At 50.6% G+C, this 23,230-nt stretch overlaps 9 protein-coding genes across 9 annotated transcripts; 3 read left to right on the top strand and 6 right to left on the bottom strand.

Moving 5' to 3' along the window:
• Positions 1–1,308: 1,308 nt before the first annotated feature.
• On the top strand, positions 1,309–2,425 carry N7496_000991 (SANT/Myb-like DNA-binding domain-containing protein; the record flags this gene model as incomplete). The annotated part of the gene is made up of 2 exons (XM_056693922.1): positions 1,309–2,136; positions 2,198–2,425. 2 exons carry the CDS (start codon positions 1,309–1,311, stop codon positions 2,423–2,425), a joined length of 1,056 nt encoding a protein of 351 aa, XP_056560651.1.
• A 235-nt stretch (positions 2,426–2,660) lies between these two features.
• On the bottom strand, positions 2,661–4,548 carry N7496_000990 (T6SS phospholipase effector Tle1-like catalytic domain-containing protein; the record flags this gene model as incomplete). The annotated part of the gene is made up of 6 exons (XM_056693921.1): positions 2,661–2,718; positions 2,768–3,560; positions 3,675–3,820; positions 3,879–4,063; positions 4,125–4,229; positions 4,288–4,548. The coding sequence occupies 6 exons, from the start codon at positions 4,546–4,548 to the stop codon at positions 2,661–2,663; spliced, it is 1,548 nt and encodes a 515-aa protein (XP_056560650.1).
• Positions 4,549–5,027: 479 nt separating this feature from the next.
• N7496_000989 (uncharacterized protein) lies at positions 5,028–6,098 on the bottom strand (the record flags this gene model as incomplete). Its single annotated transcript, XM_056693920.1, has 2 exons — positions 5,028–5,594; positions 5,652–6,098. The coding sequence occupies 2 exons, from the start codon at positions 6,096–6,098 to the stop codon at positions 5,028–5,030; spliced, it is 1,014 nt and encodes a 337-aa protein (XP_056560649.1).
• Positions 6,099–6,802: 704 nt separating this feature from the next.
• Positions 6,803–7,984, top strand: cox5b (cytochrome c oxidase subunit IV; the record flags this gene model as incomplete). The annotated part of the gene is made up of 5 exons (XM_056693919.1): positions 6,803–6,899; positions 7,064–7,117; positions 7,359–7,517; positions 7,641–7,741; positions 7,808–7,984. 5 exons carry the CDS (start codon positions 6,803–6,805, stop codon positions 7,982–7,984), a joined length of 588 nt encoding a protein of 195 aa, XP_056560648.1.
• A 767-nt stretch (positions 7,985–8,751) lies between these two features.
• N7496_000987 (purine-cytosine permease family protein) lies at positions 8,752–10,528 on the bottom strand (the record flags this gene model as incomplete). Its single annotated transcript, XM_056693918.1, has 4 exons — positions 8,752–9,538; positions 9,597–9,710; positions 9,767–9,839; positions 9,907–10,528. The coding sequence occupies 4 exons, from the start codon at positions 10,526–10,528 to the stop codon at positions 8,752–8,754; spliced, it is 1,596 nt and encodes a 531-aa protein (XP_056560647.1).
• A 1,177-nt stretch (positions 10,529–11,705) lies between these two features.
• On the bottom strand, positions 11,706–12,867 carry N7496_000986 (SANT/Myb-like DNA-binding domain-containing protein; the record flags this gene model as incomplete). The annotated part of the gene is made up of 6 exons (XM_056693917.1): positions 11,706–11,747; positions 11,821–11,904; positions 11,976–12,008; positions 12,080–12,127; positions 12,193–12,637; positions 12,863–12,867. 6 exons carry the CDS (start codon positions 12,865–12,867, stop codon positions 11,706–11,708), a joined length of 657 nt encoding a protein of 218 aa, XP_056560646.1.
• Positions 12,868–16,358: 3,491 nt separating this feature from the next.
• Positions 16,359–17,533, top strand: N7496_000985 (ER lumen protein-retaining receptor; the record flags this gene model as incomplete). Its single annotated transcript, XM_056693916.1, has 3 exons — positions 16,359–16,455; positions 16,550–16,857; positions 16,952–17,533. 3 exons carry the CDS (start codon positions 16,359–16,361, stop codon positions 17,531–17,533), a joined length of 987 nt encoding a protein of 328 aa, XP_056560645.1.
• A 322-nt stretch (positions 17,534–17,855) lies between these two features.
• On the bottom strand, positions 17,856–21,162 carry N7496_000984 (uncharacterized protein; the record flags this gene model as incomplete). Its single annotated transcript, XM_056693915.1, has 3 exons — positions 17,856–20,336; positions 20,581–20,862; positions 20,914–21,162. The coding sequence occupies 3 exons, from the start codon at positions 21,160–21,162 to the stop codon at positions 17,856–17,858; spliced, it is 3,012 nt and encodes a 1,003-aa protein (XP_056560644.1).
• A 659-nt stretch (positions 21,163–21,821) lies between these two features.
• On the bottom strand, positions 21,822–22,619 carry N7496_000983 (uncharacterized protein; the record flags this gene model as incomplete). The annotated part of the gene is made up of 2 exons (XM_056693914.1): positions 21,822–22,495; positions 22,559–22,619. 2 exons carry the CDS (start codon positions 22,617–22,619, stop codon positions 21,822–21,824), a joined length of 735 nt encoding a protein of 244 aa, XP_056560643.1.
• Positions 22,620–23,230: the final 611 nt, after the last annotated feature.

Here is a 23,230-nt window from a genome sequence, read left to right as displayed (position 1 = left end):
GGCCCGGCATTACCACCATTATTGCTGTTGGGTGTTTCGTGTTTCGGATAAGGACTCTTCAGGTCTCTGCCCCGCTCCTAACGAACATTGCTGTCCAAACTCGCGACAAGAAATCAACACAAAGACAAGACTGTCCCCCTATCTGAAGGGTCGCCCAAATTCATTGTTTCATCCCCTGTCCGGCCCTTTTCGGCTTCCTATGGGTCGGTTGTGATTGACCCTCGCATCCCCCTTGGCGCTCCTGGACAGGCCCGCTCAAGGGCGTAAAGCCCGCCAGCTTGCTTCTTTGGCTAATCCCAGGCGGTAGCTATTGGCCGAGCCTTGTCAAATCCTACTCCTGCTACACCCTCCTCAACACGGAGAACTAGCAGGGGTGTATCACCCGGCGAATGGGACCCCTGTCGGGGACGGTCCGCTTGCCCCCCGAAGTCAATCTGACGGGCGTTTCCTCTCAACTTTCGGCTCTTGTCGGACTCTTGGTAATCCGTGAGAGACCTCGATTCTGAGACTTACCATGACAATTTTCATCCTGGTGCAGAGGTCCCCATCAGTCCCTCCGCTTTCCCGCCAGGCCGACAACCCGTCCAGTTCTCGTCTTGCGGGTTGTCGTGGGGGTTCAGTGGTCGTGACAAGCTAGGAAGATCCTTCTCGATAATATAACGGTTTTGAGGGGGGTCCTGGATAAGAAGGGATTACAATTATTGGTAGAAGCAAAAAAGCCGCGCGCTTTGAACCATTTTTGATATTGATTCGAATCAAGTCGTCCCTTTTGGCGACATACACCTTCTTTTACATTCCTTTCAATTGGAAGACCGGCCAATTCAACCCTGGTCACGCACGACCCTGCTGATGAACTTTGCTTGAGCTGGATATTCTCACCCAGCCCGCCATGCAAACTTCTCCGAAGCCAGACGCGTCCTCGGTGAAGACATTATATATGCGACTTCATCCGCAGGTTGCATCTCCCATTCCTCCCCTGCTCCAGATGTCGCCAGCTTGCCTCTTCGTATACCCCAACTATGCTTATTCAGTCCATTGGGCGTCGAGTCCCTCTTTTCCGTTGAAATTGGATATTACCTAGCCCACGCCCCCTTTTCAATAGGATCTTTTCCTATCTGGACGCTGAGAACTGATTATACTGCTCTTCTCTTCTCCCCCCTATCTTATCTATAACTCGCTTCTTATGTGAAAACCTGGGACGCTTAGCCGTCCCTCGTCCCTCTTCGGGAGCGACAATTTGTTGGTTCTGGGCTATTACCTCGAACAAGAAGAGCCACCAGCCGGGGTTTCCCCTGGCAAGGTCGATGCATGTCCGTATCACTAGCGGACCCGTATCGAGGCTTCGCGATCAACTTTTCGCACGCAGACAAGCCAGATGATAATGATTTGATTGCCTACGATGCTAGGAATAAGTTGAGCGGGCTTCCCTTCCAATCCGACAGCTCCCATCCTCCGTATGACCCACACCATCATGCGGCAGCACCCCTGCTGCCTCATCCCGCGCCTCAGACCAACGGCTATCATGACCCGCAGTCGACCTATCTCCCCACGCACCAAATGCTCCCACCTCTACCGCACTATGGCTACGAGCTCACGCCGCCCCATGATACTGGGAAGCGGAAACGCTCTGGATCCGACGGCGAAGGAGAGGATGATCGTCATATGGCCCACACCTTCGGACCTCGAGAGCCTTTACCAGCGCTGTCAATCGATAGCACGACTGTTACTGAACAGTCAGATAGCACGTTGTTTGCTAGCCACACTGACCATTCTACGACGCTCCCGCCCTCGGTAAATGCGTACCCATCTCCAATTTCACTCCCAGTTCCACAACAGCACCATCACCACCGTCTTCCCGCTCAGCTCCTAGGTGCTCATGAAACGTCGCCAACAACCTCCGGTGGCCCTCCGAGCGTGGTGGGCCAGCCGGGGATGCCAGACCCAGCACCTCGACCCCGAGGCCCCAAGCTCAAGTTTACGCCCGAGGAGGATGCGCTACTGGTGGACTTGAAAGAGGAAAAGAATCTGACATGGAAGCAAATCGCGGACTTCTTTCCTGGTCGAACTAGTGGGACGTTGCAGGTGAGGTACTGCACGAAATTGAAGGCAAAGGACGTGGTCTGGACAGATGAGATGGTAAGCGCATCCCCATTTTCACTAGAGACTCAAAGGGAGTTAAATCAGCTAATTCCGCCAGCTATCGAGACTTCAACGCGCACTGAGTGACTATGAGCATGACAAGTGGCGAATCATTGCTGGGAAAGTCGGGAATGGGTTTACGCCAGCCGCGTGTCGTGAGCGAGCTGCTCATTTTCAGCCGTATGAGACTGTCGAGGGATTGCAACAGGGTCAAGAACTTCAAAGGGTACAGGATTCTCAGGATGTTGACGCCCCGGGTTCGATTACTAGTGGAGATGCTCTATGACTACGGTTTGGAATAAGATGTGATGTATAGTTTTTTTTTCCCTTTGCCTATATCGTCAATACGCCTTGGGTAGCGGGCAGAGTTGGACAGGAGTACAGTGAATCTACTTTATCTAGTCTTGACATGAAATAAACGAGTACGTGTCAGGGGATAAACCAACGACGATTTCATCGGGTTGGAGAGTATTGAATATGATTAGCTCCGGTATAACTGCATGCGTCGTTCTCGTTCACATTCACCGTCTGTTTTCTCTCAAGATTGCTCTGTAGAATGGCCGACCTACAGACAGCGATCTATAATTAGTTCAATCTTTTCGGAATTCAACACGCAAAAAGCGAAGACGTACCCTTGTTCATGCCAAGAAGCTTCTTCTCATATGGACCCAATGCCTCTTCCGGCATGATCACACTTGCAGGCGTCTCCTCTGGAGGTCCATCATACACCCATTCCCACCGATATTCCTCCTTAAATTGAATATCGTCCTCTTCGTCCCCATAAGAGTCTCGATCACGTATCTCTCTGCGAGTCCGAACCCGCGCTTTCTGAAGTAGCCACGGTCCTTTCCTCAGGAGGGCACGGCATTTGTACAACCCGACGTCATCGTAGTTTAATCCCTCGAGGGCGAGTCGAATCCGTACAGATCGATGGATGCGCTCATTCGTATGTTCCAAATATTCTCTCGTTGGAAGTGCAGTATCCGGATCTGTACGACGATACATGCCTGGCGTGCGCGTTGTTTTGCCGGCCAGCTTGTAGAATCCGATATCAGGTTGAATCATCTCACCCAGACCCCACGGCCGTACGGGTCTATGCTCCTCGTAGATGGAATCAACTGCCCATTGTTTCCACCGATCGTGTTTGGGACTGTCATTGGTCTGTCTTCCGTCTTGATCTTGGTCGTAATAGTATAAGACGCTCTCTCGGAAAATCCTATCGATTGTATCCTCCTCAAAGGATACGCCAAGGTCAGCCAGTTGGTCCATCATCCAGGCCATGGAGACGTTGGCGAGCTCTTGATCTGGCAGACCACCACCGACATTGGAGTGGGCGCCGCAAAACCAGACTTGTCGAAGATCGGTATGGACACCGCGCGGTCGTTCCCAAACGGCCGGGGCGAATGATGTGCGAACTTCATCTAGAGCAAGTGCTTGGAAGGCGTGCTCGATCGTGTTGGAAAGAGCCGTGTCGTACCACTTGCATGTATTGAATAGTCAGCTTTTTGTTTGCGGATGAGTTGGCCAAGAGGTACACTTATTCTTTGGTGGAGCGAGGAATTTTGAGCGAATTGGATAGATTTGTATCTGGAATGCCCAGACTTCCAACTGTTTCAAAGACTGCGACGCAGCGGACCTTGATGCGGTGACCATCAGGATCATAAAGGCGGGTGAGTCCCTCCTATCACCATGTTAGCGAATACGGAGCAATAAATCTAGACAGAGGGATGAGTATAGACAGAGGGACACAAACATCCTCAAGGCGCAACTTGTATTCTCTTTGGTCAAGGGGCTTGTTAGGGAATGGTATTGTGGGAAACTTGTCCTTGTAGTCAAGGTTCCTGAAGTTTTCTGTATCCTTGAATATAGGATAAAGATATTCCATTCCTCTGGATGTGAGTAGACCGATCTCAGTGATTAGTCCCTAGATTGATCATCAGCGACGGCACAACAGTCCTCGGATCTGATTCCTAAAGTAAGCTTACAGCCACGCTACGAGCAGTAAATGCACCCCGGGAGAATCCGATGAGCATGATCTCATCGCCAGGCTCATAATTTGTTGCGATGAAGCTGTAAGCTTCTCTAATATTCTGCCACTGATCATCAGATAATACTCTAAATAGATGTGAAAGCAAGTCTTGCACCCACCTCGCCAACCCCAGCACCAAAGACTCCTCCCGCAATTTCATCCGAGAGAGACCCAGAGGAACCGACGCCGGGGTGATAGTATACAACTTGGCTCATTCCATCTAGACCCTTCTTTCGCAGTGCGCGATAGAGCCGAGTCACGTTGGAAGGTACTTGGAGAGTGTAATTTGGGTCATGAACGGTGGGGCGATTATAACCCTGATCGCTGTTGACCCATGTGCCATCGAGACATACCACGAGGCGTTTCCCCTGGGGCGGCATGATGTGCAACTCGAACTGGTTTTCAAACCCGATCCAGCGGGGCCAATCACGGTACCTGCGTCGGGTCCGCGCACGGGGAGTGCAGATGATCGGGGAATGAGGTGGCAAGGATTTGTTGTGTAACCAAACAAGTGATGTTGCGGGCTAATATGAAACGAGTCTAGAATGAACTACAGATGCAGGACCGATCGTTCATTTCCAAGGATGTGGATATTAAACCATCGGGCCTTACGCGGACTTAAACTTACCCCGCCTCAGCCTCACCTCAACCCGTGACTTCCTCGTGATGAAAGACCCCGTGACGATTGTCTTTCGTAAGCTTTCTTACTTGCTTTAGATATTGATATCACTATATCCATATATTACAATAATATGAATGCGTCTATATGAAAGATATATGAAACAACAAACACGAGATATCAATTTAGCCTGCCCTTCCTTGCTATACTAAAAAACCACCAGAAACAACCCTTATCAAATCAATGTACCATACATCGAACAGAGCGCCATTTCCTCTCAACATGTTTACCCATAATATCAGCCTGACAGCCACTATCGGAATCAATACTGATAGCCTGGCCCCCAGAGTCACTGCAAGGCTTGTCATACGCCGTACAGACACCCCTAGTCAATGACCATGAGAGCAATTTCTCCACGGGAGCAGAAGCACAAGAACTTGAGCTGAACCCACCGTCGGTGAAATACCTACAGTAGACACCTGTCTGATCGTCTAATCCAGCTTTATAATCCCCAGGCAAATCAATGCATTTTGAGTCCTGGTCTTTATGCGCTTTCAGCAGATAGTAATCTTCATTGCAGGTTGTGCCCGTATAGGCGACGAGCGTCCATGCGGGACCTTGACTTGTGGTTGTTGCCGTCGTTTTCGCTTTTGTAGTTGTCGAAGTTGTCTTCGCTTTGGTGGTAGTGGTTGTCTTCGTTGCAGCCTTTACCGTGGTCGTGGTAGACTTGCAATTTGACATACATGTGTCGTCTCGTGGAGAGCACCAGTAATCTCCAAAAGCTTTACACATGCCATCTCCGGTACACTAGACATTTGTTAGCTACAAAGAGAATCCGGAATTTGATAAGTGAGAGAAACTTACGCATTCGTTCGAAGGACACGGGTTCAAGGAAGCAAGGTCAGACCAATTGGCCGGTCTGGGAGTTCCCGGGACCAAAGGGCCACAAGTCGCGTTAGAACGAGCTGTTGGCATTGGAGGTGATCCAGGACCAATGCAAATTATTGAACCCTGCGGCATGTTCTGGCAGTCAAATCTCCACGTGTAAGAGTTGTACATTTGGAGCTGCGCCATGGTGATATCATGAGCCTTCGTGATAGTCTTGCAGGTATCCAGGGCCTGGGTGACGTATGTCTTGCAGGCAGCAGTGCCTCTCCCAATTAGAGGTGTTTCATCATGATCAAGAACAGCTCCACGCCCGACAATCCGAGATTGAGGCTGGTCGGGCTCGATGACGGCAGCTGTAGTGGTGATCAAGAACAGCCCGCATAAGGCCAGAAGACTGTATTTGCTCTGACGGAAGATTGCCATTTTGATATTGTCTGCAGATTGCAAATGTCTATGGCTCTTGAATGATACATCTCCTTCATCTATATATACCTTTCTTATTCAAGCACATGCTTGTCATCGACTGATTCATGTATCAGTTTCATTGGTACACTCGAGGCCTAGTTTGGAACTTGGTAGAATATTAATAACCTGCATTTCATTATCAGCATGACTCTGAAACTCTAGATTCATATGATATACTGAAAGCACGTCACAAATGATTGGCTATAGACACCAAGTCAGTCAACAAAGAGCACAAAGGCCGACGAGGGAACTGCATCGACAATCATTCCTGGTAAGATTGTTCTTCGTCGCCAGCGATCAAAATGTTTCATATAGCGTGCATGGAGGTCTCGTCTCATGACACATTTTCCAAATAAGCCAGTGCATTTACAGTCACTTGTTATCAGGATGAAGATGGACTTCTTTGTATACTTCGCTCAGCCCTAAGCCCTAACCTTCCAAATCCGGCCTGTACGCTTTTGGTCTTTGTCGCATCCCGTGATATCAGCCAATCGGACGCTGAGTCATCGGCATTACCCGCGGCCCATTGGCACACAGAATGCAGCCAATCAGAGGCGATGACGGGTCGAAGCGGCTTCAAACCTCGCCCAAACCTCAGCACTCCAAACTCTCGCTCATCCCCCAAACTCCCCTCCTCCACCCCCATCCATCCAGCGACCGCGATGTTCCTCCAACGCACCGCCTCCGCCATCGCCAGGCGCTCGCCCGCCCGTGCTTTCACTCTTGCTCAGCGCCCGTTCTCTTCCTCGATCGTCCGTCGTACGTGATCCTCAACCCCCAGTGGCCTGATCCGACCTCCCCCGACCTTCGCCGTTTTCCTTCCCCCTCCAAGTCAATTGGGTCACGGCAGGACCAATGCATGAAACGACAATTGGAAATCAATATGGATGAACTGTCGGCTAACGCGAATTGTCTCTCGATAGGCAACGAGAAGAAGTGGGCTGTTGAGAAGGAGGGCAAGATCCTTTCCTTCGACGGTTAGTACCCTACCCGACTATGCGGCGACCAATTGCTCCGACAATGCATCCGACATCGATGAGGGGTTCAATTCAGCCATGTTGTCTGTTTTGGCGAAGCAATTGAGCTACTTTCGCTGCGCGAGAAGCCGAAACGTGGGCCGAGGATCCCTCCGAGACCGGGTCATATATCGGACGCAACTTGCTCGCAAACCTTGTCATGAGAATAATGCACTAATACGGTCTTCTTTGACGACTATAGAGATCAAGTCTGAGGATGACCTGATCCCCCCCGGTGCCAAGCCCGGTACCATCCCTACCGACTACCTCCAGGCTACCGGTCTTGAGCGTCTCGAGCTCATCGGTAAGATGCAGGGCATCGACATCTTCGACATGCGTCCTCTGGATGCCTCCCGCAAGGGTATGTGTACAATTTCCCTGCTACTTGCATGATATCGCGCGTCACTTCGTTCGCGATAATCGGCTTGTTTATGCACAGCACGCGAGGATAAAGCTAGCTAACCGGAGCTCTGTGCGCGAGCAGGAACACTTGAGAACCCCATCATCGTCAACGGTGCCGGTGATGAGCAGTACGCCGGTTGCACTGGCTTCCCCGCCGACTCCCACCAGGTCAACTGGCTGACCGTACGTCGGACCCAAGGACTCATCCGCCAACTATAGAATATATGAAACCTAACTCTTTCCTTGCAGGTCTCCCGTGAGCGCCCCATCGAGCGCTGCAACGAGTGCGGCAACGTCGTCAAGTTGAACTACATCGGACCCGAGGAGGACCCCCACGCCCACCACGACCACGGCCACGGCCACCCCGCCCCCGAGGAGCCCAAGACCTTTGCCGACTACGTTAAGCCCGACTACTGGTACCGGTAAATCCGGGGACTCGATCCTGCGTACCCTAGCGTTTTGAAAACCCTTTGATACTGATACAGTGTGAATGGCGGCCCCTCCTTTTGTCCGTGGGAGAGAGCCATCATGCAATTCTGTCTGTCTATTCCTGTATCTGTTCCTGTCTGCGTGGCTTTGGCTTGCCGTTCATCGATCTCTTTTGTAGAATAGTTCTCTTAGTGGATGAAAATGAGAGTTGTCCAGGGGATGTACTTTTGATTAATATTTTTTTCCTCTTTTGCTGTCTTCGAGATGTCGTTATGGTTCTATTTTACTCCTTCCTGGAAACTTCTGAGCTTTGGCAACCATCATGGTTCGGCTATCGAGTTCTAGGAGAGACTAGTGCTTTTTTCTGGGCTAGTTAGTACCATTCTGGGGGAATACTTCTGGAGGTGGTACGATATGGTTCATAACAAGGGCAAACATCATCTTCTTCGAGATCTAGAAGGGGAATTTGCTCGAAGCATTTTATTAAAAATGTACGCGTACAACGTACGACATACAAATGTACACCGTGTAAATCACTTTTGATATCGCTCTCCCGATACTATCCAGATCCAGAGCAAAAAATCTGCGTATTATCCCTGTGTGCGAGGGTAATGTGTTGAACGACATCGTACCACCATCACACCAAACTAACCCCAAAGCAAACCGCCAAAAGGCGAACAAGGTTGAACTGATCTCAGAAGGGTCGACCCTTCTCCACACGCTCCAGTATTAAGCGCTATGCCATTACCATTAACGTAAAACACCTAGCGTCCAACAAAGTGTAGCTCCAGCAGCCGGAGAGGCGGGTACACAAGCGCAGCCCACGAGAAACCGACATAATTACCCATATCGGCGCCGTACTCGCCGACGAGTTTCGCCAAGGGGCCGATATACCACACCTGCGCCATGCACAGGATAGCACCGACCCAGCCAATGACGAAAGCGGTAAAGGCTGCAATACCGATGGGCAACTTTGACGGATCGCGCCACGCAGCCCAGTTATATCCCGTGCGCCAGCGGAAGATAAACTCCTCGATTAGAATGGCAAACCAGATGGCAACCCAGTAACCCATGAGAGCGAGGAAATTGGTGAAAATCTCCGAGAGATTGCTGCGACCAGCCAATGCGCAGACGGTGAAGATGATCACACCGACAGTGTTCCAGATCACGCGGGGCACTTTTTCGGCGTACCGGCCGAGGATTTGGAAGTCGACGCCCGCGGAGTAGGTTGGGGCGACGGTGTTGGCGATGAGTCCTAGGGCGATGATCACGGAGCAGAATTTGCCGAAGCCGTGGAGGGGTCCCAGGCCTTCTACGATTAGGGCGCCTTGGCCGAGATCATAAGCCGCGGCGTATTCAGGGTAGGTGCTGATTCCGGAGGCGAGACCGATGCCGCAGACTAGTGCCATGGTGAATGAGAAGACAAGGCCGGTTAGGGTCAGGGAGAAGATTGTGAGGCGGGAGGTGTGCTCGGGGTAGTAGACGAAGAAGTCTGCGGCTAGAGGGGCGTAGGTGATTGCTGCACTGAGGCAGATGGAAAAGAATGATAGCCTGATATTGGAATTAGTTGGGAACTCGGAGTATGGTGCGAGATCGGTTCTAAACTGACCTGTTACCGGCTACCGTTCGGGCATCGCCTTGAGACACTGTAGACAGATCGAACTTGGCAGATGAGACGCCGAAGAGAATGCAAACAACAATGAGCTGAGGCAAGAACGCAAATCTGATCCTCAATGGTCAGCGGCGAGTATAGACAGGAGAGGAGATGAGATGACTGACCGTTCATAGTAGTGGAAGACCTGAATGCCAAATGTAGCAACAACCCAACTGATGATTGCAATAATGACAATACCTAATTCAAGCGAAGTTAGGCAAAGTCCAAATAACTATCATGAGCTTGTACACCAGATATTACATACCCACAGCAACCGACAAGCCTCCCGGCGAGACAGCAGACAAAATCTGCCCTCCCACGACACAGTCAATCAGGCAGTATCCGATCATTTGGATCAAGTTCAGCAGAACAATAATTTTGCTCGGCCACCAACCCATCGAGTACCGGCCAAACGCCATAGTCCGGATACCCGACACAGGGCCCCAAGTAGCCACCCAGGAGGAAACCAGCGAGCCGGCGATTGCACCGAAAACCGCACATAGCGCCGAGTCTTTGAAGCTCAGTCCATACACAGCCGGGCCCAGCATACCCAGGGTAATATTGTTCGCAGCCAGGTTGATCGACACCCACAGCAGCAATGTCTGCAGGTAGGATACCCACGACAAGCGCTTCATGCGCTCATCAGGAGCAACTCGCTCAATTCCTCGCGCCTCCAGGTTATACTCGACAAGCTGCTGCTCGAATGCTCTCAGCAGGGAGCCGATGCGCGAGCCAGAGGGGTTAGCCCGACTAGTATTCTCGGGAGGATATGTCGCATCCTTCTTATTCTCGTAATCGATCGGTTGTTCAGTCGAACGAACAGTCTTGATATCATCGTCTCGTTCATTGCGCACCGCTACGGTGGCGATTTCATGTTCCGGGGCCATGCTGGAAACCAACTTGTCAGTATACGCGCACTTTTCCAAACAGGTGAAACCGGGAGGAGCAGAAAAGCGCATGAGTCCTTTCGCTGGAATTATCCAGATCAAGTTCAACCGTATGATCTCAGAACGGTTGCGGGCAAAGGGCCGATCAGATAAAAATAAATGTCAGGTTCCTTTGCCCGCGAACCGAACACCGGTCTTCACGCAGGTTCTAGAAAGGGTACCTTGAATCCTTGATCACTAGACAATCCCAAACTACTCGTCTTCATGATAGCCGTCTCCAGGATAGAGCCAATGTAGGAGTCGGGATCTGTACTCGAGACTTGCAACTGTTTTGGGAGAACAGAGCGCAGTTTGTCACTTTTCAATGTGGATGAGTCACTATGAAGCAATCGAGGGTTAGTGGGAGGATGGCTGGTGGGGAAAGGCTCAGCATTCTTAGCAGGTTGGAGCGTATTTACCAGGCAGGAAGATTCGCCAATATAGACGGGACTCGAGGCCACAACTGAAGGGAAAAAGTGACAATGAGGTCAACAGTTTCAAGAGTCAAGGGAGTAATGTGTGGGGGGAAGGGAAAAGGTCGCCGCGGGGAAGAAAAATCTAGATCGCCCGCGCTTATCGGCGGTTTTCCGCTTCCGCAGCGGGAGTACGAGATGTACGCCGAATGGACAGGCCCGCCGACTCTGGGGCTTATTTGCGCCGAAGCTAATTAGTGCAGCTACTAAATTGATTGGAGGAATCATCCACATAGTATTGGCCAAGAAATCAGAGAAAAGCATAGATAGAAGGAAATATAAGGGGAAAAAAAAAGACATCACAAAAGACAGCCCGTATGGCGCCAGAGAGGGCAAACGCCAGAGCAGTTATAAAGATCAATATCAGATATTCCAGGCAACATCAGAGACATAGATAAAAGCATCACATGGTAGTAAGATCGAAAAGGGAAAAAAAATAAGAAGAGAAAAAGAGATCAGATCACCAACTCCATCAGCCTTGTATTATCAGTGGCCCCCGTCAGCCATTATGACAATTGCATCGCTATGGAATTGCAGAATCCGGGGGGATGGGAAATGCCAAATTCGTTAGATGCATAAAGAAAATCCAGAAAAAGAAATAAAACAAGTTAAATCGTCACTTCATGAGTGGGGTCGGGGGAGAGAGGGTCATCAAGTATAAGAGCTCAAAGATTCTTGAAATGTTCCTTGGCATATTGCTCGCAAGCCTGTAGATAGCGCGAAAACATCAGACGAAAATCCAACCTTGATGGGACCAAATGGGATACGGGTACAACCTACCTTAGCAGGCTTGCCGACTTTCTGTCCGATAACCTTCCACTTGTTTGCCTCGTACTCCTTGATTGCGTCACGGAGTTTTATAGACTGTAAAAAGTTAGGAGAGGAACTCGAGGGAGGCGCGAAACCTCTTCGATTTGACCATCAGAAAATCATACCTCATCTTCGGCGAATTCAGCGTAATGCATATCCTAGACAAAACATATCAGGTGACCATACTATAGCGGAAATCCGATCTTGGGGAACATCGTCTATTCCATACCTTATACCAGTGCTTCTTCACACTGCCCTCAGTTCGTGTAGGGAATGTCTACGTCGCATTAGATTATCAAGCATTATGAAGTCAATTGGAAGGCCTGATTTTGAAGGGCGCACCTTTGCGATTTCGCTCCAACTACGTCCGGCGTCGCGCATAGTCTTGAGCCGTTGTTCCTCCTCGGCGGTCCACGGGGTGTTGGTGCGACCCTTCTTCTTGGGAGCAGGCTCCGGGGCAGGTGGCAGAGCGGTTGGGTCACCCTCGACTGGCCCACCCGTCGAGCTCATCTGTGCAGCCATCATCGTGGAGGATCCCACTGTGGGAGATTGGGGACGCTTGCGAGACTGGGCTTGCTGTTGGGATTGTTGATGTTGTTGCTGCACCTGCTGCTGGTGTTGCTGCGGCGGTTGCTGCTGTTGTGGATGGGGGATTGGGGCCGTAGGAATAGGAATGCCGTCGAAGGTCGGGACCCGATGGAAAGGATGGATCTGCTGTTGAGCGAGAAGATGCGGCGGGGCGCTAGTTGTGGCCGAAGTCTTGATCCGCTTGGAATTCGGAGGTGACCTGATTCGTGTCGCGTTAGCAAAGTAGCTCCGAGGCCAGACGAATAGTAGTAAATGCGCAATATAAATGGTGAAGTAAACATCGGACGAAAAGGTGGAACGCGAATCACGGGCTATCTCATGTTCTCTCTCAAGTATAGGATGCCTGATCTGGCAGCTTGTCTTCGCAAGTAGTCTCCCTCCCGCAGCACAGGAGCCGAACGGAGATCATAGACGAGGGACTTACGACATGGTGAAAGATTTCAATCACACGTCGATTCATCTGTACACGCGATAACGCGCGTAGGGGGTTAGCAGAACTGCTACAGGGGCGCCTTGAGTCAACTTCTAGGAAAGTGGGCTTCGTTACACTAACGACGATGACACAGGCGCATCCCAGGCAGAACCCGATCGGAGAGGGGGAAGCCAACGCGATAACAAAAGGGCGAGGTGGCAGAATTGTACAATAATAGAACGATAGCAAGATAGCAGATGGTCGGGAATTGAGAGTCCAGAGGAGTCGCAGGGGTTGGGGGCAGTCCAGTGAACCCGACCGGGGTGGATGCGCGCTCAGCTTTCTCCGTTTGTTTTCGGCCAAAAAGAGAGCTGGCGGCGGGGCCAAGGAGGAGAGATAATAGAGGAAGAGAAGGAATTTAGCTCACAGATCAAAATCGCATGGTCGGAGAGTCGAATCGGGCACCTCAAATTCTTCCGAGTACGGGGAGAACATGAGGCTGGAAGAGGAGATAGTGGTTGGTTAGGAGGTGTTAAGGTAGTAAGAGAGGGGGGGGGGGGGTTAAAAGGGAAGGAGGAGGGGAGAAGGGGGGAAAGTTGAAGAGTTGAAGAGAGAGGATAGGAACAAAGAGTGAGAAGGGATGAAACGGATGAGGAGGGATTCAAGAGAAGGAACAGGGAATCGAGTCAAGAGGATCGCGGACGGAAGAAGGGGAGAAGGGAAGAGGAGAAGGAGGAGAGGCGGGAGAAGCGGGGAGTCACCTCATATCACGCTGGTAATAAGGAGCGTCGGGCGTCCCAGTAGAGTCGCGCGATTCAACTTAAGATGCGATAGATATTCTTCTATGGAGTCTAGATTTCCATTCACGATGATGATTATTTACTTGGACATTTCCCTCGAAAATGCTAAGAGAGCGCGTGGAGGGGTTAAAGGCGGGTTCTAGGCCCTTTGCGACGGCAAGTCTCCACCGAAGCTATACACAAAAACACAAAATAATACAACCCGCCATGATTATGATCCTAGCTCTAAACCTTCCCTTGCCACCTTTTCTCAAGCTTGACTATTCTAACGCCCCAATGGCCTGATCTTCCAATGTCCCCCAATCCTCCTATCCCAATTACTATTTTCGCACCTCCTTGTTCCTAAGACTTCCCTCTCTCGTCCTCTCCGGTGCATTCCACTCCCCACCGTTCGTCCTAGGAACCCGATGGCCGGGGGCCCTGTCACAAATGGCTCGTGCTGCACTCCAATTCGACCGACCGCAATGTCGCTGCAGAAGCAGGATGGGCCACGTCCGACCTTTTCCATGAAATATTTGGACCAAAAACCGCCCGCGAGTGGACTGCTCTATAATTCGGTGACCCGGCGAGCTCTCACAGTGCGAGGATAACAACGACGAACAGCAACGAGGGAAGGGACGTTGACCCAGTCCAGAGCTACCCATGAAGCACTCTTGTCTTCCCCCAGGCCTTTTATGGTTACCGGTCCAGCAGTAAAACCCCCCTGCCGGTCGGCCTATCTGCTCGAGCCGCATTGCGTACATATCGTCCCGTATGTCCTGCGCCTATTATGTCCATACTTTGTTCTAATGGACTCCTCAGCTGGAGAGATACGCTTCTGGAGCAGTCGTCCTCGGTATTAGTGGTAGTAGTAGCAGCACGCTGCTCCTGTTAATACCACGACTGGGCTTGGCTAGGTCAAGCCACACGACAGTTGCGCATCCAGCCACGATACCCCTCCTCTTCTCTCTATCGGCCATACCAATAGGGTATGATCTTCTAAGAAACGGGACCAAAACCTAAGACCAGCCGTAGTCAGACATTCCCCTTCGAATTCTAGGATTCGTGGGCTAATATAATTCATGGGGAAACAGGCAACAATACCCCGTTCCTTTCTAATTCTCTACCCATCCCCGAATCAAGTCTTGTCTCCTGCAAAGCACTCAGGTCAGCCCAGAGAGCCCTAATCAAGGAAAGAAGACGCGGGGCTCAAGCCAGCGATTCATCATCAACGCCCCAATGAGAACCGCGCATGGCCAGCGCCATCCTGCATTCATTGGGGATGGCACCCGCAGGGATCGTGCATTGCATCCTCTCGAAACAATGTGGCTGCCATCTGCAGCTCCATTGAGGGGGTCCAGGGTCCGTGTGTATTTTTGAACAGTTATCGACGCCGTGGGGCATATTTTCGAGGATTTCTTGCAGGTTGTCAGGGTTGGCAACGCAATGGGAATGGATTCTCATATGGCCGAGGCCTGTTTTGTAATTAGGAGAGAAATAGCGTTTTGGTGGTATCTCTCTCTCTCGAATGATTCAGATCGGTCCGTGGGATCAGGACCGTTTTGCAATGTCTGTCTTCATACCAGTTTAACTGGGAGCAGAAGCGAACATAGCGTTTAGAAAATATCTGCGTTAGCTATGTGTGAGCCTTGGGCCATTGATCTTGAAGGACATGGATGTCTTGAGCCTCTGCCCGGGGTAAGAACAGGACTTTAAGTAAGGAACTCATTCTTGGTGCTGTTCAGCAAAGTACAATGGAACCTGAGCAGAATGAGCTTGTCTTATTTATCAGCCAATCAGTCTGTGTCTTTGACAGACGGGATGCTAAATCTGAGATGGGTAAGCAAAGAAATGCCATATATATTCGTTTCCAGTGTGAGTTTCCGCACTTTATCTTTTGGTCCCTCGATGTCACCAGAAACAACTTTCATTATCCTCATGTCCGGTAGCCGTATCAAGTAGGATACATAGGTATCGACGGGAACCCGGTTCAACAACGAATGAAAGTCTATTTAGGATGAAAATCGTGAGGAGATACTCGACAGCTCCACTCGGCTCAACCATATTAGAAATATACTAAGAGCCAGATCGTTTTTTATAGATACTTTAGGCTCAACTTTGAAGGATAGCCTTAGACCGTCAGTTTTAAGTCAGAACTTCTTGCTCAGAAGAAGCCTCTAGCTTTAGTGAGGTATCTCTCATCTACGTACAATGGCCCAGGGCATGAATCATTCCGTTCACATCATAGCCCCACAAGATACATTATGACCGTAAGCTTGAAACCAGGACTCGAAACAGAGTATCAAATTTGAAACAGCCCATTTTAAGGAAGTAAGGGCTCCATAGAGAAGCTATCTACCCCCAAACGAGGCACACAAAAGAGACAATGATCGTAATGCGACCGGAAGTACGTGTGGATTCCAAAGGCTAACGTCATCGCTCACGTGAGGAGTGGTCCAAGCTCAGATTGCAGATAACGAGAGGCCGGGGAGAGCTCCCCTTCGAGGCTCTAACGCCAGGCAACGGACACGATTCAAGACCAACGCCCTCACTCACCACGACTTACGAACTCAACTTGCTGAAAAGATTGGAACGACATATAACTGGGGTTTTCTATTGATTGACCAGACCACACCTACATCCAACTAAATAGCTATCTCGCCATTCACTCACCCCGTAACAAAGCCAACACAACACACCCTCCCAACCCCCCATTCCCACTGCCCACGATGGGGTGGAACGTGTTTCGAGTATTGGCGGATTTATCCCATCTTGCCTCGATCTGTCTACTGATCTGGGCGATTCATAAGAACAAGAGCGCCGAGGGTAAGCTGTCTTTCCGCGATGGATCCACAGAGATTGGACCAAACATAGCAAATGGAGATCCAGACTGAAACCAATACTCTTCTTTACGGTACAGGCGTCTCGCTCCTCACACAGCTTCTCTATGCAGTAGTATTTGTGACGCGATATCTCGATCTATTGAATCCGGATACGTGGTCGGTACGAACGTACGGCGGAGCGGTCATCTGGAATATCTCGTTCAAGCTGTTCTTCATTTCCTCGGCCTTTTATACCATCTTCATCATGATGAAGGTCTTCCCGCGCACGAGGGAGCGTGAGCGCGCTTGGAAACTCGGGATTTACTCCGTGCTTGCCTCCATCGTGTTGTCGCCGCTGTCCATCGTCATTTTGGAAAAGGGATTCCCATCTCACTGGTTCCTGGAGGTAAGTAATAGGCAGTTCCCTACTGCTGTTCACTACGAACTGCTCTGGTTTTTACGGAAAAGGAGATTGCTAACAAGAGACCTTTGATCACTAGCTCTTCTGGGCCTTCTCCATCGTTCTCGAGTCCGTCTGCGTCCTCCCGCAGCTCCTACTCCTCCGACAAACCACCGTCCCCACCGTAATTGACTCCTACTACCTCGCCGCACTGGGCTCATACCGTGCCTTCTACATCATCAACTGGCTTGTGCGCGGCTTTGGAAAGGAGCACTACTGGGACCCGATCGCCTTCGTCTTCGGCATCGTGCAAACAGCCTTCTACGTCGATTTCGCATGGGTGTACTACTCGCGACAGCGGGTGAAGCTGCGCAACGGCGGCGTCGTGGACTCGGACGACTTCAACAAGAGCTGGTTGGTTAACCGTGTGGTGAATTTCCGCGCGGGCCGTGCATCGACGGATGAGGAGCAGCATCTGCGTGAGGACGAGGAGCGTGGCGATGGTCGGGTTAGCAACAACCGGTGGGGTGCGCGGGGGATCTCGATTGCGGCGGATGATACGTTGGAGAATCAGGGTCGCCATGGTGATCATGATGACGATGAGGATGGTACCGAGGGTGTGTTGGCCGATGATTATCTGGATGATCGTGAACACGCACCGCGCACTCGCACGACTGGTTGATCTGTCGGCTGGACCAATGATGGGATTATGGCTGGAGTGGCGGCGGAGCGGAGCGGAGTGGGGCTGCTTGGAGGGTGGAGTCGGGCTAGTTTTTCGATATATTTAGCTGTTTGATTCGGGCATCACCTTTCCTTTTCTTCCGGGTACAATGTACCTGGTGTTGATACCATCGTGGTTGCATTTATGGAGCAAGCAATGGATGTTTATGAATCGAGTGTTCATGCTTCTAGAGTTTAAAGTAGACTTTGTATAGAGAGGTGCCTAATGGAACAGGCAGGAGTATATCGTCTGATGCAGTGGCTATATCAATCTCCGAGTTATCTCAATTGTCGACCCATTCGCCAATCCACCTGTGCATCCACTCCGGCTGGACAGGACGCAGACCAGACAGAGCTTGGCTCACGCACACAGATTTATCAAGTGCCAATCTGCCACCATTTCCTTTATCCCCACTGTCGACAAGAAGCTGCTGATAAAAATCTAGTAACTTCACCGCAGGATTATGAGCAAAGAACTCGTCTAACTTCACTTCGTCCCGATCAAGCTCAGCGGCGCTATTTTGCAGTCGCTCCAACCACTCCTCAAAGGTGACAGTCACCAGGTTCTTCTCCGGGGTCGATAATTCCTCAACAGTAGCCGGGACTAAATCTTGCCAGGTAATGGCCTCCGGGTTGACACAATGAAAGACGGACAACGCACCCGATCCTGTGCTCAAAGCTTCGGAGAGCTCGACCAGAATCACAGCAAGGTCATCAACAGGAACCCAGTCAATTGCTTCCATCCGGCCACCACCCAGTGAATCCGGCAGAGCGCCCAGATATCGTGAGCTAACGACCAAACTGGGCAACCAGTCAGTTCGTGCCCAGGCTCCTTCTGGGCCGCGAGCTCGACCTGAGACTTGGCCGATGCGCGCTACACCTAGACGTAGGTGTGGCAAGGCTGTTGCTGCGTGGGCAAGAATCCGTTCTGCGAGGTACTTGCTTTGGCCATAGCCCATTGGAGCGGGAGAGGTCAGATCTGGAAGAGTCTCTTCTGGGATCAGACCGGTAGCAGAGCTGACGGCGCTGATTGATGAGAGAAAGAGGAGCGGTGGGTTGTGTTTTGCCTGGCTGGCGAATGTGATGAGGTTTACTAGGGCTTGAAGACTAGGCTGGAAGAAGGATAGTGGTTGGTTGAAGTCGACTGGCCAGGCGCTGTGGATAATTTGTGTTGTTTCGCCCACCAAGGTTTCGAGTGCGGAGGTGTCCAGACCATAGGATGAACCTGTAAGATCGACTGTGAGGAAAGTCACCCGGTCTGCGTCGAGAGGGGTATGAATTCCTCGCTTGAGATTTCTGGTTATCTGCAATGATTCGGAATCGGTTGATCGGTTGAGGCAGTATATATGCGCGACTTCAGGATCATTCAACAGCTGCCCTAGCACAAAGGACCCCACTGTGCCGGTAGAGCCAGTGAGAATGACAGTCTTTGTGGCTGGACGATTAGGCTCAGGTGATGCCTTTGTAGGCTCTGACGCAAGATGATCAATCTGCTGCTTATATTGCTGCAGTATCTCTTGGATTAGGATTGTTTGATCTTGTTCGGTATCTGCCATAGTATCCTGGCAGATCTTCGTGATCAAGAGAGCAACTGAAGGGTTGCTATAAATGACGGAAGGAGAGATGGAAACACCGAGACGTGAGCGAATAGCGGGACTTAGTCGCAACAGCTGAAGCGAGTCCATACCTTGATCGAAAAAGTCGACGTCGTCCTGGAGTTCAGACCATCCTGTGATGTCGGCCACTATTGATCGCAGGGTGGAAGTAACGGATTCACGACTAAGTGGTATAGCAGGCGGAGTTGGTAATTCCTTCTCTATATAGAGCGCCTCAATATGCTCTGCGTATAATTGTAGAGTCCCGGCGCGTTGTATAGTGCCTTTTCCAGCTCGCAACATGGGCATGTCTGGATCAAGTATAAGGATCATGGATCGGGCGATCCGAGCATGCGCTGGGCAATGGTGATTCGATTCCTCAACGGTAGGCCAGATCTTATTAATAAAATAGTCCTTGGCTGGAGTATCATCTGTCGCCTGTTGCAGTGCTTCTGGAACCGGCTCCACGATGAGACAAGCCTCAATACGCTTATTGCCAGCTACTAGCGCACCACGCACGTCGGGATGGGCAGTGATCTCAGCCTCGAAGGAAATGGGGTTCGTCTTCTCGCCATTGAGCAGGACAATAAGGTCGTCTCGACGACCACGATGCATCCACAGGTCTGGTAAGTCTGGATGTGGACTGAACAAGTCGTGCGTCTCAAATTCTTCAAGATCTGGAAAGAGGGCAAACACCGGTTGGGCATCAGCATGCGTGGAGGATCGACGTACTACCAGCTCATGCAAGTCATCCATACGATGCCGAAATTCTGCTAGCATCGCTGGATTGAAATGCAGATACCGCCATGTTTCGGATGGCGGATGGAGATGGTCGTCAACGCTCCGGACTTGAGGCAAAGCTCCACACTCACTTGACCCCAAGCCTGAATAGACTTGGATTCCTGCAGCGACAGCACGCTCTCCGGCGCTTGGGGGCAGAGCACCACCAGTGTAGAAGAGGTACTTCAATTTTTCTGAGACCAGAACCCGCGCCTCCGGACTACTGGTGAGCTCATCAATGATGATGGGTAAGACGAAAGCCCATGCAAAGTGGCCGTATCGTACAGCTTCCAAGAAACCATCAGTCGATGGTGGTCGACCAGGCAGAGGGAGTACCGGGATGCTGTCTTTGAACAAGGGGAGAACAAAGCCCCATCCGATGCCGGCAATCTATTGCGCAAATTAATAGTTGAAACAAGAAAGCGGATTATAGCTTGGTTGACTAACATGGAACGCTGGGAGGAAAGAAAAAACTCTCCGTGCAAGAAGAGATCATCAATTCGAGCTATTCCTTCAGGAGTGGGTAGAGTATTGGCTCTGACGATGCGCCAAAAGAAGTCATGTGTATAGATGATTGGCTTTGGAATTCCTGCTTTGAGTGTTAGAATATACCAATTTATGAACCCAACCTAACTCGCTGACCTGTGGACCCTGAAGTATGCAGGACGAGGACGGGCTGATCTCGAACCACGTCGAGGGATTTCTGCCCGTGAATATAGGGATAGGGGACGAGTGAGGCATCATTCATGAATAACTCTTCGAGTGACGGAATTCGTATCGTATTCATGGGACTCTCACGTAAGAGACTGGTCACCATCGGTGGTTCCGGGTCGGGCGTTAAGAGAGTTTTGCATTCGGTGCGTGCTAGAAGCTCCTTTTGAGCTACAATACTATTACGAGGTGAAGGAAAGAACATCTACCACAGAGATTAGTTGGATTGTAAAACTCCAAGCATGCATTTCCGGACCTTATATCCCGTTTTGATAGCAGCCACGAGAAAAATGTGGTAGCGCAGATCATTGGGGCCGAGATAGGCCAAGGTTTCGAATGTCTCGCTCTCACCAAGCGCATCGCACAAAAGGTGGGCAGCGCGATTAACAGCAGTACGCATCTCGCTGTAAGTCGCCGCTTGGAAGCCTTCCGTATATGAAGTGGCCGAGACTGGATATTTGGCCCATACGCGGTTTGGGCCGGCTTCTGCTCGGCAGTCAAGCATTGTGGGTATTGGAAGTAGCTCAGACATTTTGAAGTACTAGCTGAGAAATAACAAGAGTAGTAGAAATATACTTGGAGCTCGCGCAGTATTGTTGAGATAGTGGTAAATATGGACGATTGTGGTGCAGAACTATTGCGAAGGAAATAAAAAGTTCATATACAGAAAGACTCGTACCCGAAAAAGGCATGTCTAGGAACAAAGTATGCGGTGGAAAATACTGGTCTAGGTATGGGTTAGAGTAATTGAATTGCGAGAACCATCTGCAGCTGGTTGCGGACTTCTTTCTCGGGAGATGATTGAATTCGTCAGCCGTTGACCTGCTTTGTTTTAGTCTGTGGCTGGCTGACTCGAGCTACCCGAGTCATGTCATGCACACGTATTTTAAACCTAGCATTCTAGGTATTGGGGCAGTTATCGCGAACCCACTAAGTTGCTGACCTGAACTTTCTCCCCTTGGCTGGATGGGTGGAGTTATGAACGGAAGTCTTGTGGAGAGGCTCCATGTGGGACGCTATATACACTTCAATTGCTGCTGATAACCCGATAAATCTTTATTGTTTGCAAATGTTATTCAGACAACAACTGTTGCTCCTTCAAAACTCCTCTAGTGGAACGGATACTGTATCACAGGATAAGGTCTTTGTAGACATACTTCAGACTTAGATTTTCAATGAAGAAAGCATAATACTGGTCTCAATAAGCTCTGCACATTGGTCAAGCACGTCTCCAGCTTGCGGTAATGCATGACTACCCCCATGTCGAAGCACCTGTGCCCGTTCAGGTTGGCACATCTTGACTACCAGCTGTGACGAGGGGGCAAACGGATCCTGATCACCAATGATATGGACGGTTGAGACGGCAATGCGGAGAGGCCCGGCTGGGCTGAAACCCCATGCTTGAGCCAAAGGATCATCCACCTGTTCATCTGTCTTGAGAAGAGCCAGATAGTGATCGTGATGCCCATGCACGAGCTCGCTAAGTAAGGAGGATGTGTGCTGCACGCCTGCGGGGTGGGCAGTGAGCGGCACTACGCTGTTGAATAGTACAGCCAATTGGATACGAGGACGGCGCCCGGCCAGTTCATCGAATAACAAAAGACTGGCTATCAGCGCCGCGCCCTCTGAGAACCCAATCAGGCCATCGTATGGTCCATCTTCATCGAGCACAGCACACAGCTCGTCTAGTGCGATCGAGACCTCGTCGGGGCGGCCGTGTTCGTACCAGCACAGATATGGCGGCGGATATAGATCCGATATCTCCGGGGCCGGGGCACATGCACTTTGGGCGTCAAAAAATTCCAGCGTATGCTGTGCCAGGCGACGACGTAGTGGTGCTAAAGAGTTAGCTGTTCTGTCTAAAAGAGGATGGATGCTCTGAGAGTGTAAGTCTCTCATACCGAGTTGAGCCTCGAGTATATCCGAGTTGGTCCCTCGTCCGTGTAAACATAAGAATCGCATAGTGGGAACGAAAAGTTTTCTGATCTGAGCGCTCGTTCAGCTCTTCTTGCCCTTTAAGTGTGGCTTATCGTCGGTAGTTGGTGCGCCCAACGGTGGTTCCCGGCCGTTGATAAATTAAATTAGTTCTTTATAGTACATCGTTCCGATGAACGGTGGGCCACACTTGAAGCTGAATTGGACAGGCGCAGATACATGCAAACTAAAAGCATGCTCAATACGTAATCCTGCGATTTTAAGCGGTTTCTTTAGAAGGAGCTCCGTATTGACATTACTAGTCGCCCCCGCATTTAGCACTGTCAGTATCCGTCGCTACGGATGGCCTAAAATCTGACAGGGAACGATGCCAACTCTCCACTGCCATGCCATTTGTACGAACCACTCGGCGCTAAATCGGGCGAATGATCGTGGGTGATTGGGAGAATAACTGTCTGCAGCACTTTTCTGAATGGTCCAGTGCCACTTTTTAAGTATGGTGGCTGGCTGGAGCAAATACCCTCTGTAACTTGATATTCGCTACCACCCCTCTCTTCACTTAGTCTGCCACAAACTGCGCTAGAGATATGTACCAATCGTGACTAGCAGATGGGTTCTGTGGAAGAATTGAGTCTGCG

This window comes from Penicillium cataractarum, assembly GCF_028827025.1.
Source record: "Penicillium cataractarum strain IBT 29864 chromosome Unknown utg000001l, whole genome shotgun sequence".
Lineage (NCBI taxonomy): Eukaryota > Fungi > Ascomycota > Eurotiomycetes > Eurotiales > Aspergillaceae > Penicillium > Penicillium cataractarum.
Note: the sequence above shows the minus strand (reverse complement) of the source record. Positions and strands in the feature narration are given on the sequence as shown.